Below are 17,817 nucleotides of genomic sequence, written 5' to 3' on the forward strand. Positions count from 1 at the left end.
AATTAGAAAGAATAAATACGGACCTAGAGATATCGGAATTTGATGAAACAAGTTTCTATACGTTTGTATCATTGTCCTGATCGTAAATATATCCATGAAAATATTTTTTACCAAATATATTTATTTTTGGAATTTTTTAATCCCAATTTGACCTAATTTATTGTTAAAAATTTGAATCACTGAAAATATTAATTAAAAATTATGGATGAAGACATATTTAGGATCAGGTCAACGATACAAACGTATAGAAACTTATTTCATGAAATTTCGATGTCTCTAGGTCAAGATATAAGCCTTCGGTGTATGATTTTACCTTTTTAAAAATTATTTTCAATTTTGGGACGGATCCTGGATTCGTCCCAAAAATTTAATTATTTTAAAAAAATATATAACAAAATGGGACGCCTTAAATACAGACCTAGAGACATCAGAATTTGATGAAATAAGTTTCTATGCATTTGTATCATTGTCCTGATTGTAAATACAACCATAAAAATATTTTTTGACCAAATATATTTATTTTTAGCATTTTTTAATCCAAATATAACCTAATTTGTTGTTAAAAATTTGAATCACTGAAAATAATAATTAAAAATTATGGATGATGATGTATTTACGATCAGCTCAATGATACGGACGCATAGAAACTTGTTTCATCAAATTCTGATATCTCTAGGTTCATATTTAAGCCTTAGGTGTTTGATATTATTTATTTAAAAATAAATTCAGTTTTGGGACGAATCCTGGATTCGTCCCAAATTTTGGGACGAATCCAGGAATTTGTCCCAAAAAATTAATTATTTAAAAAAATAAAACAAAATTGGACGCCTTAAATACGGACCTAGAGACATCGGAATTTGATGAAACAAGTTTCTATGTGCTCGTATCATTGTCCTGATCGTAAATCTATCAAAAAAAAAATATTTTTATCAAATATATATATTTTTGGAATTTTTTTATTCCCAATTTGACTTAATTTGGTGTTAAAAATTTAAATAACTGAAAATATTAATTAAAAATTATGGATGATGATGTATTTATGATCATCTCAATGATACAGACGTATAGAAACTTGTTTCATCAAATTCCGATGTCTCTAGGTCCATATTTAAGCCTTAGGTGTTTGATATTATTTATTTAAAAATAAATTCAGTTTTGGGACGAATCCTGGATTCGTCCCAAATTTTGGGACGAATCCAGGAATTTGTCCCAAAGTTTGGGACGAATCTCTGGATTCGTCCCAAATTTTGGGACGAATCCTGAGATTTGTCCCAAAAAATTAATTATTTAAAAAAATAAAACAAAAATGGACGCCTTAAATACGGATCTAGAGACATCGGAATTTGATGAAACAAGTTTCTATGCACTCGTATCATTGTCTTGATCGTAAATCTATCAATAAAAATATTTTTTACCAAATATATATATTTTTGGAATTTTTTAATCCCAATTTGACCTAATTTGGTGTTAAAAATTCAAATCATTGAAAATATTAATTAAAAATTATGGATGATGACGTATTTATGATCAGCTCAATGATACGGATGTATAGAAACTTATTTCATCAAATTCCGATATCTCTAGGTCCATATTTAAGCTTTTGGACTCTAATTTACAATCGTTCAGTACACAACACCTTTTTAGTTAGTAACAACCTATATATGTTTTAAAAAATATCGACCTAGGGATATCGGAATTTGATGAAACAAGTTTCTATACGTTCGTATCGTTGTCCTAATCGTAAATCTATCAATAAAAATATTTTTTTTACCATATATATATATATATTTGGAATATTTTAATCCCAATTTGACCTAATTTGGTGTTAAAAATTAAATCACTGAAAAAATTAATTAAAAATTATGGATGATGATGTATTTACGATCAGCTCAATGATACGGATGTATAGAAACTTGTTTCATCAAATTCCGAGGTATTTAGGTCCATATTTAAGCCTTACGTGTTTCATTTTAATTATTTAAAAATAATTTTAGGTTTGGGACGAATTCTGGATTCGTCCCAAATTTTGGGACGAATCCAGGAATTCGTCCCAAAGTTTGGGACGAATCCAGAGATTCGTCCCAAATTTTGGGACGAATCCAGAGATTCGTCCCAAAAATTTAATCATTTTTTTTTTAAATAAACAAACTTGGACGGCTTAAATACGGACCTAGAGACATCAGAATTTGATGAAACAAGTTTCTATGTGCTCGTCTCATTGTCATGATCATAAGTCTATCAATAAAAATATTTTTTACCAAATATATATATATTTGGAATTTTTTAATCCCAATTTGACCTAATTTGGTGTTAAAAATTCAAATCACTGAAAATAATATTTAAAAATTATGGATGATGACGTATTTACGATCAGCTCAATGATACGGATACATAGAAACTTGTTTCATCAAATTCTGAGGTCTCTAGGTCCATATTTAAGCCTTACGTGTTTCATTTTAATTATTTAAAAATAATTTTAGGTTTGGGACGAATTCTGGATTCGTCCCAAATTTTGGGACGAATCCAGAGATTCGTCCCAAAAATTTAATCATTTTTTTAAAAATAAACAAACTTGGACGGCTTAAATACGGACCTAGAGATATCGGAATTTGATGAAACAAGTTTCTATGTGCTCGTCTCATTGTCATGATCGTAAATCTATCAATAAAAATATTTTCTACCAAATATATATATATTTGGAATTTTTTAATCCCAATTTGACCTAATTTGGTGTTAAAAATTTAAATCACTAAAAATAATATTTAAAAATTATGGATGATGACGTATTTACGATCAGTTCAACGATACGGATGCATAGAAACTTGTTTCATCAAATTCCGAGATCTGTAGGTCCTTATTTAAGCTTTCGGACACTAATTTACAAACGTTCAGTACACAACACATTTTTAGTTAGTATCAATCTATAGATGTTTTAAAAAATATCTACATAGAGACATCGGAATTTGATGAAACAAGTTTCTATGTGCTCGTCTCATTATCATGATCATAAATCTATCAATAAAAATATTTTTTACCAAATATATATATATTTGGAATTTTTTAATCCCAATTTGACCTAATTTGGTGTTAAAAATTCAAATTACTGAAAATAATAATTAAAAATTATGGATGATGACGTATTTACGATCAGCTCAACAATACGAATGCATAGAAACTTATTTTATCAAATTCCGAGGTCTCTAAGTCCATATTTAAGCCTTACGTGTTTCATTTTAATTATTTAAAAATAATTTTAGGTTTGGGACGAATTCTGGATTCGTCCCAAATTTTGGGACGAATCCAGAGATTCGTCCCAAAAATTTAATCGTTTTTTTTTAAATAAATAAACTTGGACGGCTTAAATACGGACCTAGAGACATCAGAATTTGATGAAACAAGTTTCTATGTGCTCGTCTCATTGTCATGATCATAAATCTATCAATAAAAATATTTTTTACCAAATATATATATATTTGGAATTTTTTAATCCCAATTTGACCTAATTTGGTGTTAAAAATTCAAATCACTGAAAATAATATTTAAAAATTATGGATGATGACGTATTTACGATCAGCTCAACGATACGAATGTATAGAAACTTGTTTCATCAAATTCCGAGGTCTATAGGTCCATATTTAAGCCTTACGTGTTTCATTTTAATTATTTAAAAATAATTTTAGGTTTGGGACGAATTCTGGATTCATCCCAAATTTTGGGACGAATCCAGGAATTCGTCCCAAAGTTTGGGACGAATCTCTGGATTCGTCCCAAATTTTGGGACGAATCCAGAGATTCGTCCCAAAAATTTAATCATTTTTTTTTAAAAATAAACAAACTTGGACGGCTTAAATACGGACCTAGAGACATCGGAATTTGATGAAACAAGTTTCTATGTGCTCGTCTCATTGTCATGATCATAAATATATCAATAAAAATATTTTTTACCAAATATATATATATTTGGAATTTTTTAATCCCAATTTGACCTAATTTGGTGTTAAAAATTTAAATCACTGAAAATAATATTTAAAAATTATGGATGATGACGTATTTATGATCAGCTCAACGATACGAATGTATAGAAACTTGTTTCATCAAATTCCGAGGTCTCTAGGTCCATATTTAAGTCTTACGTGTTTCATTTTAATTATTTAAAAATAATTTTAGGTTTGGGACGAATTCTGGATTCGTCCCAAATTTTGGGACGAATCCCGAATTCGTCCCAAATTTTGGGACGAATCCAGAATTCGTCCCAAAAATTTAATCATTTTTTTTAAAAATAAACAAACTTGGACGGCTTAAATACGGACCTAGAGACATCGGAATTTGATGAAACAAGTTTCTATGTGCTCGTCTCATTGTCTTGATCATAAATCTATCAATAAAAATATTTTTTACCAAATATATATATATTTGGAATTTTTTAATCCCAATTTGACCTAATTTGGTGTTAAAAATTTAAATCACTGAAAATAATATTTAAAAATTATGGATGATGACGTATTTACGATCAGCTCAACGATACGAATGTATAGAAACTTGTTTCATCAAATTCCGAGGTCTCTAGGTCTATATTTAAGCCTTACGTGTTTCATTTTAATTATTTAAAAATAATTTTAGGTTTGGGACGAATTCTGGATTCGTCCCAAAAATTTAATCATTTTTTTTTAAAATAAACAAACTTGGACGGCTTAAATACGGACCTAGAGATATCGGAATTTGATGAAACAAGTTTCTATGTGCTCGTCTCATTGTCATAATCATAAATCTATCAATAAAAATATTTTTTACCAAATATATATATATTTGGAATTTTTTAATCCCAATTTGACCTAATTTCGTGTTAAAAATTTAAATCACTGAAAATAATATTTAAAAATTATGGATGATGACGTATTTACGATCAGTTCAATGATACGGATGCATAGAAACTTGTTTCATCAAATTCCGAGATCTGTAGGTCCTTATTTAAGCTTTCGGACACTAATTTACAAACGTTCAGTACACAACACATTTTTAGTTAGTATCAATCTATAGATGTTTTAAAAAATATCTACATAGAGAAATCAGAATTTGATGAAACAAGTTTCTATGTGCTCGTCTCATTATCATGATCATAAATCTATCAATAAAAATATTTTTTACCAAATATATATATATTTGGAATTTTTTAATCCCAATTTGACCTAATTTGGTGTTAAAAATTCAAATTACTGAAAATAATAATTAAAAATTATGGATGATGACGTATTTACGATCAGCTCAACAATACAAATGCATAGAAACTTATTTCATCAAATTTCGAGATCTCTAAGTCCATATTTAAGCCTTACGTGTTTCATTTTAATTATTCAAAAATAATTTTAGGTTTGGGACGAATTCTGGATTCGTCCCAAATTTTGGGACGAATCCAAGAATTCGTCCCAAAGTTTGGGACGAATCTCTGGATTCGTCCCAAATTTTGGGACGAATCCAGAGATTCGTCCCAAAAATTTAATCATTTTTTTTTAAAATAAATAAACTTGGACGGCTTAAATACGGACCTAGAGACATCGGAATTTGATGAAACAAGTTTCTATATGCTCGTCTCATTTTCATGATCATAAATCTATCAATAAAAATATTTTTTACCAAATATATATATATTTGGAATTTTTTAATCCCAATTTGACCTAATTTGGTGTTAAAAATTCAAATCACTGAAAATAATATTTAAAAATTATGGATGATGACGTATTTACGATCAGCTCAACGATACGAATGTATAGAAACTTGTTTCATCAAATTCCGAGGTCTATAGGTCCATATTTAAGCCTTACGTGTTTCATTTTAATTATTTAAAAATAATTTTAGGTTTGGGACGAATTCTGGATTCGTCCCAAATTTTGGGACGAATCCAGAGATTCGTCCCAAAAATTTAATCATTTTTTTTTAAAATAAACAAACTTGGACGGCTTAAATACGGACCTAGAGATATCGGAATTTGATGAAACAAGTTTCTATGTGCTCTCATTGTCATGATCATAAATATATCAATAAAAATATTTTTTACCAAATATATATATATTTGGAATTTTTTAATCCCAATTTGACCTAATTTGGTGTTAAAAATTCAAATCACTGAAAATAATATTTAAAAATTATGGATGATGACGTATTTACGATCAGCTCAACGATACGAATGCATAGAAACTTGTTTCATCAAATTCCGAGGTCTCTAGGTCCATATTTAAGCATTACGTGTTTCATTTTAATTATTTATAAATAATTTTAGGTTTGGGACGAATTCTAGATTCGTCCCAAATTTTGGGACGAATCCTAGATTTGTCCCAGAATTTGGGATGAATCTTCGATTCGTTCCCAAATTTGGGACGAATCCAGTATTTGTTCCTAAATTTGGGACAAATTCTTTTTTCGTTCCAGATTTGGGGACGAATTTAGCAACGAATTATTTTATGTTGCAAACTTGAAACGAAACTTTTTTGTTGCAAGTTTTGTTGGTTATTTGGGTCGAAATTTATTTTCGACCCGAAATTTGTTCCAATTTTGGGACGAATTTTTTTCGTTCCAAACGTTTGTCCCCAAAATTGTATTTTTTTTGTAGTGGAATAAGGACTGTTTTACCTTGACTCCACTCTTATTTACTTGCGCTTGATACTTCCACTTAAACCTTTGAGTCATTCGTTTCTATATCCATACAGTCTCTTGTTGTCATCTATGATATTTAGCAGATACTAGATACCATGTTTGCATATTTTGATTGTTGTTTAGTTATGTTTTGTATTGAGCATGCTGGCTTCCTGTAGCATACCTGATTCTTATTTATATAGATATATATGATGATTGTTGCATTTGGTGCATAATATCATGGCAGACATGTCAACGACCAATTCTCTCTTGCGGTCGAGAGAGTCGTTGACTAGGGCCGCATCCTCGGCCACTCGACAGAGTGGTAGTTGGAGTTGATGCCGCTTGTCCCGTCGTGCCGCACTCGACCACTTGCAATTGGTGGTAGCTGGAGTTGCGAGCAGCAGGGACCCCCTTCGCTGTGTAGCTAATTAGCTACTTAGCACCTGTCCATCCGGTCACTCGAGAGGAGTGACGGCTTTGGGTGGTACAGTTGTCATCGATCCGGCCTCTCGACCATACAGGGGTTGTGGTGCAGAGAGGTGGGTCGGGTGACCATTCGTGCATACGCTGTTATCATTATATCTGCTGATAATGTTATTAGCTTATGCTGTTGTTGCTAGTTTATACTACTGTTGTTTCTTATGCTGATATGCTTACTTATGTTGAGATATACTCTCATTGTAGATATTTAGACATTGGTTTATTCACTGAAAGTTTGTATATACATTGCTTAATACTTCTGTAGTTATGAGCAGTACTGAAGCATATTAGTATCATTTATGACCTTCTATACCTAGCCTATGATATGGTTTCATGTATGAGCATTTATTGTGGTTTTCTTTTAGTATCTACTATTCTCTTATCAGACTGTATACTCTTGGCTTACTTTCTATTTGTGTATAATGTTCATGCACTATCTTTTTTTACCCGCTGAGTTCCAATACTCACCACCCCACAAAATGATTTTCTTTCGTCAGGTAACAGGTAGATGAGTCATGGATGCTTGGAGAGATGTCGGTTGCCAGTCCTGGGACCTACGTCACACTCGAGGATAATTTCTTTTTGGGTTTTGTTATCCTTTGGGTGGTATGTTGATTTTGTGAATTTTTTGTTTTTCAATAAGTCGATGTGAATTTTTGGAGTCAAGTCTGGTGATTGCAGGTACTTTTGTTAGTGCCATTGTTGGGCTTACGTTCGTATTATTTTATGTTTTCCGCTGTGCATATTTCCAGCCGTGTGAGCTGTTATTAATTGTGTGTTATGTTGTTTATATTTTATGTATGTTCTAGTCATGTGGGTTGATGGTTATATAGATGCATTGTGTGTATTTATTGCTTCAGATTGTCACCCGTACAGGGAAGGTGCTGTCGGGTTTTTGTCTGACAGAGACTCCTCTGGGGCGTGACATATACCCTAAGACACCAAAGGGACGTTAAGTGCTCACTTTATTGCTCTGAGTGAGAAAATATTCGATGAGACGATTGAACTCATTAGATGACTCTTGCGATAGTGAGGGAGACGAGATATCGTTGAATAGGGCTCTTGGCTCCCGTACGAATCTCAATCTAAGGTAGGGGAAAATTAAATATAATAGTAGGTGCCCTGGAGAGGTTCAGAGAGGATAGGAGTAGACCATAGGGATAGGAACGAAGACTCATTCTTTTCTTTCTTTTTGCGAGTAGTTCGTGAGAAGGGATAGGAAGGGGGACTCCTACAACTCCTTATTTAAAGATAGCTCCAACAAGAGAAAACCTCATACTTAAAGATAGCTCCATAGTTGATATGATTCCTGGTAGACTCCCTTAATTCGGGTATTCATTCTAGGAAAGATACAAAGTTAACTCACAACTACAGCTCTGGCAATTTATACTCCAAAGATTCAAAAAAACACACTACAAAAGAATCAGAACAGATTACAATATTACGTGATGACATGCGCCATTCACTTTAACCCTACCCCTACCCCTATCTGTATTTTGAGCCTATCGGGAATGTCGTCTCCCGTGTCGGTACAAACTCATAAGGAAGATTCTTTCCTGAACTCACTATGGGTGTAGCACCCGCTACTATTAGTTAAGAGTCTCTCCCAAGTTGCCTCTTTCCATTCCCAAGAATAGGAGCATATTCAACTCTATATGGGGCACGAGACTCAAGCGATAATAGATTTAGAATTTCAAAATCCGAGAAGAGTATTTGATCTTAGCATTATGTCTTTCCCTACAATCCTGACCTCATCCTTTTCTGCTTTTCTCCTTTTGTTTAGTGAGGCGAATCGAACTATACTGATATTCTCGTATGGTAATCTAGAAGGAGAGGGGGTAGGAAAAGGGTTCCTTCTAAACAAGGAGAGTCAGTCAAGCCTCACGTAGTCTAGTCCTTTGCTGGGATTGAGTTAAGTAGGCGGATCACAGAGGCTAGGGGTGGAGGGCTTATCATGTGTCGTCTTTATGAGGGTCCCGTCCTTCTATACCTAACTAAACTCATTAGTAGCGAGTTGACTAACGAACCTCTTAGCGAGTTATAAAGTAAAGGCGAGTTGACACTACACTAGTAGGATAAAGAGAGAGAAAGATTGAGACGACTTATGGGATATAGGTCTTGTTCTATTTATGGATGGGCTATTGAAGTTTTTTGGTCAAAGGTGAAACTATAAGGAGTTGTGGATGAGTGCCTAAAGTCATCAAGCCATTGAGTGTTCAAGAAGCTAGGACTACTGTTGGTGAGAGCCTTTTTTTTTTTAAAGGTCTTTCCTTAGCACATTTGACTCATTAGTGTTGGTCTACAATGTTATGTGCTATCCTCTATTCCTTTAGTCTCATGTTAAGGGTGGGTCTGGCTAGTCTAGAACCGAAGTGGTGTTCTTGATACGGGAGTGCGATGCCAAGAGGTGTTTACTATACAGTGGAGCCCAAAGCTGATCTATGAATCAAAACATTCACACTGAAAAGGATTTACAACTATCATTCAATCCAAAGCACCATATCTGATCTCCTACGCCTATCCTATAAGTGAACACAACCTTAGTAGGAGCCGCTCTAACTTTCTCTTTCAAAATCTATTTGACTTTACTTTAATAGCTTGAAGTGTACTAACTACTCACTTGTCCTCGCTATCTATGTTCAATCCCTGACCTGCATTCATCACTTCATTCTAAGAAAGGGCGAATCATAGTCTTGATTCTAGGCCTACTTTCTAGTAAGTGAAGAGAGGGAGGTGATATTGAACACCCAAGCTAAGGAGGGGAAGTAGTTTAGCAACGTATTAAACTGATAATATATTATATAAATATGTGTAAATTAAATTAATTTATTATATTAAATATTAAATTGATAATAACATATACTAAACTTCATCTTAACCAAAAGGCTAAGAAATATACACTTGCTAATGTTGTCAACCCAAGGTATTTATAGAAATTTTTCCGCTTATAGTATTGTCAATTCTAAGATATGGGACTAAAGAGAATCATGATTGTGCAAATTTTTTATATAAAAAATAATTATAGAAAATTATTAATAAGTCTTAAAATTATTTCCAGTGTGAAAAGAGAAAAAAAAGGACATTAATATGATTTAATTTTAGATTTCATCAAAATTAATTATTAAAATGTTAAGATTCTTAATTAATAAGTAAAATATAAAAGTTATGTTGGTTGCCTATGTGTACAGGAAAATCTATTGATTTTGGGTTGATTGATCTAATAAATTAAATTACCAAATACCTTGAAAAATCGAAGGACAACACAATAAAAATGGAGCCACGGGCTAGGGCTTCATGTTTCAAATTGGTTCATGCTTTACATCCTAAACTTGATATCAAAGTGAATTTTATGGTATGAAAAGCAAAAATTCTCAATTAATTCTGAGATTGCACTAGCAGAGCGCAATGTTTCATGATAAGAAATTGCTATCGAGTTTTAGTTGATGATAGAAAGAGAGAAAAGTGATCGATTATTTGAGTTTCCTATATTTTATTGGACAAAAAGAAAGTTAACAGGTTAAAAAAAATTATAAAAAGTTGAAGATCAAAATAATTTACCTAGGAGTTAAGTCCTATAAAAAATAAAATCCAATTCGTACCACTAACTTAAAAAAAAAAAACAAGTCTGGCCGGAGCCCACCCCAGCCATTAGGGTGCGTCTCCGTCCTAGTGTGTATATGTGCCCAATGTAACAAAAGTTTTTTTATTATTATTTTTTTGTTTAATCAAAGTCCTATATTGGAAATATTTAGAAAAGATCATAGGGGTTTAAAAAAATATAAGATATTTCCATTGGCATAAAACCTTTTAGATAGAGCCCAGCAGTAAAGTCATGAGAGCTTAAGCCCAAAATGAATAATATCATGCTATTGTAGAGATATGTGAACATCTTTCGATCACAACAAATGGTATCAGAGCCATCTAGACCATATCTCGTGTGAGATATCTTTGAACGAAGTTGTGGGTAGACCTAGAGCAGGTTAAGGTGATTGGATGTTCGATATCGAAAAGATCATGAGTTTAAAAAAATATAAGATATCTCCATTGGCATGAGACATTTTGGGTAGAGTCCAAGAACAAAGTTATGAGAGTTTAGACCCAAAGTGAATAATATCATACTATTGTGAAGATATGTGAATATCATTCGATCGTAATATTTTTATATTTTTTTACTTACTAGTATACTATTTAAGATTTTACCTTTATGTTTAGATGTTAGATTATAATATTAAGAAAAAAAATTAAAATGGAAAAAAAATTTAGGTGTTCATGCATATATAGATTTAATAGATTAATACTCACAAGTTAGTGGTTAGGATGGGAAGTTATTGAGATAATGGTAATGTTTGTTTATTCATTTATTGTATTTTTTTATCCTACTTGTTTTTTTAATTGATAATAATAATAATAATTATTATCATTATTATATAATTGTCCAAAACTTTATACCAATATTCAAGTGCGTTTTGGAAAATTTGCCATACAATAAAATGTTATTTGGGCTTGGTTTCCTAGAGTAACGCCAGGCTTAGCCCTACTATCCTTGGGCCCGGGCCTGGGCTCGATAAATAGGCCAGGTTATCATTATCAACAAGATGTTGAGCTTAATTTTTACCAACTCCACGGGCGTCATTTGTATTGGGTGATTAATTTTAGGTTCTACCCATCATCACAGGCGGTCTTCTTCGTCCCGGAAGATAAACCCTAACGATCTGGCCAGCAATGTCTATGACGGCGGCGACAGGGTTGCTTCGGCGGGCGTCGTCCCATCTCGCTCGTGTACCTCGCCCTTTTCTTCCTTCCGTGTCATTCGACAGGCTTCTCATTCCGGAATCGTCAGTGGGGGCGGGGCCTCTCCCTGGTTTTTCTTCTCCTAGCTCCATGGAGCTCATGGCCGTCCCAAAAAAAAAGGTGCAGTCTCTTTTCTCTCCTCTTACTTTGTTATCCGTCTTCTTGCTCTCCACATTTGATCGATTAGTCTTTTCTGATTTATTGAGTTTTATGGGTTTATTTATGTGTGTCTACTGTTGCTAATGACTCACTTTATAATTATCTGTTTGATGCCAAGTTTAGGAAAATAAAACATTTAAGTGGCAATTACTTGATAAACGAGGTATTTCTTTATCTTTCAGGAAAATTTTCAGTTTATTTTGATGTTTTTAGCTAGCTTTCGAGACTCCTTTTTTATGTTGATTCTTTTTTGTTGTGGACTTCAACAATTTGGTTGCTTCGTTGTACTTTCTCAATCTGAAATCATAAGGCGTAAGGCAACCTCTAACTATGTTGTTTGCAAACAGGTTTCTCCTCATAAAAGAGGACTTCGGAATGGACCCAAGGCCCTAAAACCTGTTCCTGTGATCGTTCGTTGCAAGTAAGATCATTTGTGTTATGTTATTAACACATTTTCATGAATTTAGCAATTATAGATGCAAGTTACTATTTTTCGATTCAGTAACTCTAATGAGGTAACTCTTAGGGCATGTTTGGTTCAGGGTTATTTTTCATAACCTTGGTTATCCAATCAAGGTTATATTATTTAACCTTGTTTGGTTTAGGTGATGAATGATTCCAAAGTTATATTTGATTCCTGCCACATCAGCAAAAAGGGGTTATATCCCGGAATCAAAAAACCTCCAAATCGTAAGGTTTTGGACGATTCCGGGGTTAAGTAAATTATTTTCTCAAATATAACCTTCCTTCTTCGCTGTTTATCTCGACACTTTTCTTCTTTTTTGGGGCAAAGCCTAGAGCAGCGGCGATAAACCGGCGGCGGCAGACTTCGGCTTCGTCTCCCACTTTGTTTTCTTCGAACCAACGGCGACAGACTTCTCCGCCTTCTTCATCGAAGCAGATCTCGCTGCCGCCGCCGACACAATCTATATATATTATAGAAGAAGATCTCAAAGCAGATCTCGCTGCAGATCTCGCTGCCAACACAATCAGCCTTCTTCGCCTTCTTCATCGAAGCAGATCTCGCTGTCACCGACGACGCAATCTATATATATTATAGAAGAAGATCTCGAAGCAGATCTTGTTGCCGCTGCAGAGTTGTCCTTCCGCCTTCTTCATCGAAGCAGATCTCGCTGCCGCCGCCTTCTTCACTTTTTCATCTTTCCATTGTAGGAGATGAAATCGACACCTTACCCAAAAAAACAAAAATGCTTGTGAAAAGAAATCGACGATTTTTGCTACTTATTTCCATTGCTGAAATCCTCTTCCTAAGCTGTGTTTGGAATTGGAAGTGATCCGTCGATGCCTTATTCTTGGCCGTTTAGTTTAGTTTGGGGAAGATAACTAAATATTAATATTAATAATTTAATTTATTTTATTTTAAAAACATTAATCAAATATTAAATTAATTTAACTATAAAAATATCTATTCAGGGTATTAAAGTAAATGTTGAATTAGGTGATACACTAAAACCTCCAACCAAACAAATTTTTATTACATTATCTAGGATTGAACCAAACAATATTAGGTTATGTTGTATTCCCTATAACCTTGGTTATGTGATTACTAAGTAATCACATAACCAAGGTTATAAATGATGACTTGAACCAAACGCACCCTTAGGAATACTAAGAAAAATTTGACTTTTCAACGCCTTGAATTTTTCTTTTTTGTTACTTTTGTCTATTAGAAAGCATCCCTAAAGCTGATGGGAGTATCTCTTGATAGCTTGGAGGGGCAGCATGTTAATTACAGTTCAAAGACTCTGCCAAACTTTTTGTTTTGTTATACTATGAAGATTACATCAATTATGGATTATGTTAACAATCTGTAAATCTTATGATTAATTTTTGTTGATGGGTTCTGACTGCTTGTTTTGTTTCCAAGTTGAAATATTCGTGGTTATTTTACTTCTTGTCATGCATTTTGTATGTGCTATTTTTACCCAGACAGGGAAATCGGTGCTAATGTGGATTTATTTCTTTCAGGATGACCAATGGTGATTTTGTTTGAGTTTCAATATATTGTCATTTTTTTCCACTGAATGCGAGTGATTATGTACCTTTGCAGGAGTTGTGGGCGAGTTAAGTTACCACACTACTACTGTTGCAGTGGAGATAAGGGAAACAATAATACAACAAATTGATGGAATAAATGCAACATTGGACAGAGAAAACAGCTCAACTAAGAGCCTTTTTACTAGTTGGTGTTTTAAACCTAAGAAGATTTTATTTCGTTCCTATTTAGTTGCAGGAACTCACAGTGTTCAAGTCTGGAAATGAAATTTTTATGAATATGTTGAAGAACCAAATTATAATATGGAAAAGTTATGAACTTCCAGATTGTGTTCAATTATCAATGAAAAGTTCTATTTTAAGACTGATATGTGCACAACTTACTTCCGTTCTTCTTGGTTAATGATGTTCATTAGCAGATGATGTGCGGAATGCTGTAACAGTAAAGCAGGCATATTTATAATTGAGCTAAGTATGTGCGGATGATGGACGTGTAGATATAATTTCTTAAATGTTTGTGTATCATTAACTCAGTTTGAACCAGTTATTGGGAAGTGTTTGCTTTGATATGTTTTGGATTATTTTCTTAACTGAAATGTATAAGCACTCCAACCTGGTGTTTTGGGACCACATTATCAGCTGCATTTTTGTGTTGAAAAAGCAAAAAAATTGTACCTGCAAACCTATGATCAGAATTAAGAACTGAAAACATAAATGTAGAATAGATGAATGTGCGTGGAAGTGTTACTGGTTAGCATAAATATCAGTTCATTTTGATTTATTTTATGCAGATGTGTAGATGAGTAGCATTTTGAAGCATCACCAACATTGACACCAAGTGCCTCACCAGGTCTTAATTACTACAGAATCTCCTCCTACTGCATGTACTTTTCAGATGAGTTTTTCCTAGTGCTTCTCATGTTGTATAGTTTCAGCCTCTTATACTTCTCATATTCAAATTTGCAAACCAGTAGCACTTTTTTTATAAGAAAACAATAACAGTTGGTAATTGTCTGTGAAAATAACTTGTATCATGATCTGTCTTTATGTATGGTGCTGGTACCCTTAACTTAAATTTGTATTATGGACTTTTATTCCATTCTAACAAATGAAATAGCCGTAGTATTGTAGCTTAACAAATGACATACCATATGTATCAGATAGATACTGATCTAACAATATGTTAACTGCTTTTTGTTCCAGGCCCATGTATCATGAACCTGCAGTTATCAGCTTTGATATCAAATTCTAAGTGATCTATGGCCTTAATTTCACTTTGTTATACCTGTTTATTTCTGAATTGATTCGGAGTTATTTTTCTGAAACTTCATTCAATTTTGGAAATTTGATTCTAGTTCTGAAACTTGATTCGTTGTTAAATTTATGACGGCTTCAGACTAAAAGACTTCATGGCAACTTCAGAGTGAAACAAAAACCGGAACTTAATTTATGAATTCATTTTCTGGCTTCTAAACTGAGACTGACTATGTTTCTGATACTGGATTCCAAATGGGCATGCCACGGTGTTGATAGATTTTCGGCGATGGCGATGTGACAATATTGGATTCTCAGTAGATTTTGGCGGTGTTTTCAGATGGTGCTGCATCTAAACTAGCAGCAGGTTCAGTGATCTAAATTAAAAGGTTCAACTGAATTTTGTGTTGCTGCTTTGATTATTAACTTGCAGCAGTTTGGCAGTTACTACTACAGTGATCTAAATCAATTTCAATTGGATTTGGTTATCTGAACTCATTTTATTAGCTTTAGCTATCTGAATTGAGTTAATTGAAATCTGTTTCTCTGACAGCAGCTAATTCAGTCATCTGTTTTGAAAATCCCAACGTAGACGACCTCAGGAGTTTCTGAAAACTACTGCTGTAGGTCACCAAAACTTGAACATATATCCCAGGCGAGCAATATGTTAATAACAGAACCTTTAAATCAAAAATCGAACAAATTAGATTAAAACCGAACAAATTTTAATTGATTTTTGGTTCGATTTAAGTGATTTTTGAGTTTGAAAATTGAGACGAATTAATTAATTATTTTTTTTTGAATAAATCTAATTGAATTGGTTGATTCGATTTTATCTATATTTTGCACTCCCTTATCCAACCTTGCAAGAAGCCAACGTCAGGTAAGGATCACCCCATTGGGCACAGCGTATCGACAAGAGACGGTGATTAACTCATTCAACTAGGGTTTGATTATCTTGCCGGGTATATTGGTGCTCGAACTACTAATGACACTGATTGTTGCGTCAAAATTTACTTTTGGATGAGTGAATTAAAAGGGAAGGCTGCGCACTCCATGTTAGTCTGACTTAAGGTTCTAAATAAGTTAGGTTGAATTAAATTTCAGAGTGTTCAAGTTTATTGATAAATTAATGGAATTAAATTAAATCATTGAAATTACTATTCAAATTTGACTTGATTTATTTTTTTATGAGTTTGAATTTGATTCGTTTAGATACTATCGAGCTCTCAATTCAAAGTTATTTGATTATTTTGTTTAGAGGTTTCAAGTTCTCAATTGAAACTTGTTTGATTAATTATTGAACTTGATAATTTAAATTTATTTGTTTATTTTTAAATTTCTTTGTTATTTAGTATGTTAATAAGAGTTTTATTAATGAATATGATTTGTGAATATTGTTCGTTGTTCACAAACATTAACCAATTTAACATACATAAATGTGTTTTAATTTATTTGTTTAGTTTAATGAGTTGTTCAAACTTATTTATTTAATCTATTTTATTTGTATTGAACGAATATAAATAAATTTTTATCAAGTTGAATATCAAATTTATTCATGAACATTCGATTCATTTATTGTCTTAATCAAATCAGATCGAAACCTAGATACAAGAATTTAAAAATAATATTAATATACGGATCAAATATGTGGATGCTACAAAATACACATTTAATATAATTTAGTTATTTTAAAAAATAGCAAATTGTCTTAAAACCCCTAATAGAAAACGCAACTTTCTACTTGGGTTAGAATTTTTTTTTTCCCATTCCTTACATGTAAACTTTTCTTTACTCTAACTCCCTTTAACTTCCTAATATATACTTATTTACCCAATTGTTCTTATTTTTTAGGTACAATAAATCTAAAATGAGATATAATTCCTTTTAAATTCTACATCATTTAACTAGAATCTAATATATTTTTTATCAATTGCGCAGCTCCGATTGATTAAAAATCAATCAGAAATTGATTGGTTTGTTGTGAGGGAACATAAGTCTTCATTATTTTTTATTGATACAAAAGGTTCAAAACAGGCTACAATTCCTTTTAAATTTAACATCATTTAATTAGAATTAAGTATATTTTTTATCCAATTGAACATGACTCTTTTTTCGCCTAACCAATCGATTGTGAGTAATATCAATCGATTGGATTAGATTAAATCGATTGAGTCAAATGATTCATACCAATTGATTAGTCAGATGAAAAAAATCATGTTAAATTTGATATAAAATATATTATATTTTAATTTAAATACGTTAAATTTAAGAGGAATTATATTTTATTTTAATTATTTTTATTTAAAAAATAATAATAATTAGATAAATTAGTATGCATGAGATAAGTTGACAAAAAGAGTTGCAGTAAAAAAATAAGTAGCTGACTTTATTAGTAAGGAGTCTAGGGACTAGGAATACTATATTATTATTTTGAAATAATAAGACATCTCGCTCCTCATATTTATTATTATTTCAAAATAACAT

At 32.3% G+C, this 17,817-nt stretch overlaps 1 protein-coding gene across 1 annotated transcript; it reads left to right on the forward strand.

Moving 5' to 3' along the window:
- Nucleotides 1–11,713: 11,713 nt before the first annotated feature.
- On the forward strand, nucleotides 11,714–14,265 carry LOC122037924. Its single transcript, XM_042597410.1, has 3 exons — nucleotides 11,714–12,021; nucleotides 12,408–12,481; nucleotides 14,132–14,265. Exons 1-3 carry the CDS (start codon nucleotides 11,833–11,835, stop codon nucleotides 14,205–14,207), a joined length of 339 nt encoding a protein of 112 aa, XP_042453344.1. The 5' UTR covers nucleotides 11,714–11,832; the 3' UTR covers nucleotides 14,208–14,265.
- Nucleotides 14,266–17,817: the final 3,552 nt, after the last annotated feature.

This window comes from Zingiber officinale, chromosome 1A, assembly GCF_018446385.1.
Source record: "Zingiber officinale cultivar Zhangliang chromosome 1A, Zo_v1.1, whole genome shotgun sequence".
Taxonomy (NCBI): Eukaryota; Viridiplantae; Streptophyta; class Magnoliopsida; order Zingiberales; family Zingiberaceae; genus Zingiber; species Zingiber officinale.

Excerpts from the sequence above, each read along its gene's own strand:
- LOC122037924 (XM_042597410.1), top strand. The coding sequence starts at position 11,833 with ATGTCTATGACGGCGGCGACAGGGTTGCTTCGGCGGGCGTCGTCCCAT. Across the intron at positions 12,022-12,407 it reads TGGCCGTCCCAAAAAAAAAG|GTTTCTCCTCATAAAAGAGG; the intron begins GTGCAGTCTCTT and ends GTTTGCAAACAG. Across the intron at positions 12,482-14,131 it reads CCTGTGATCGTTCGTTGCAA|GAGTTGTGGGCGAGTTAAGT; the intron begins GTAAGATCATTT and ends GTACCTTTGCAG.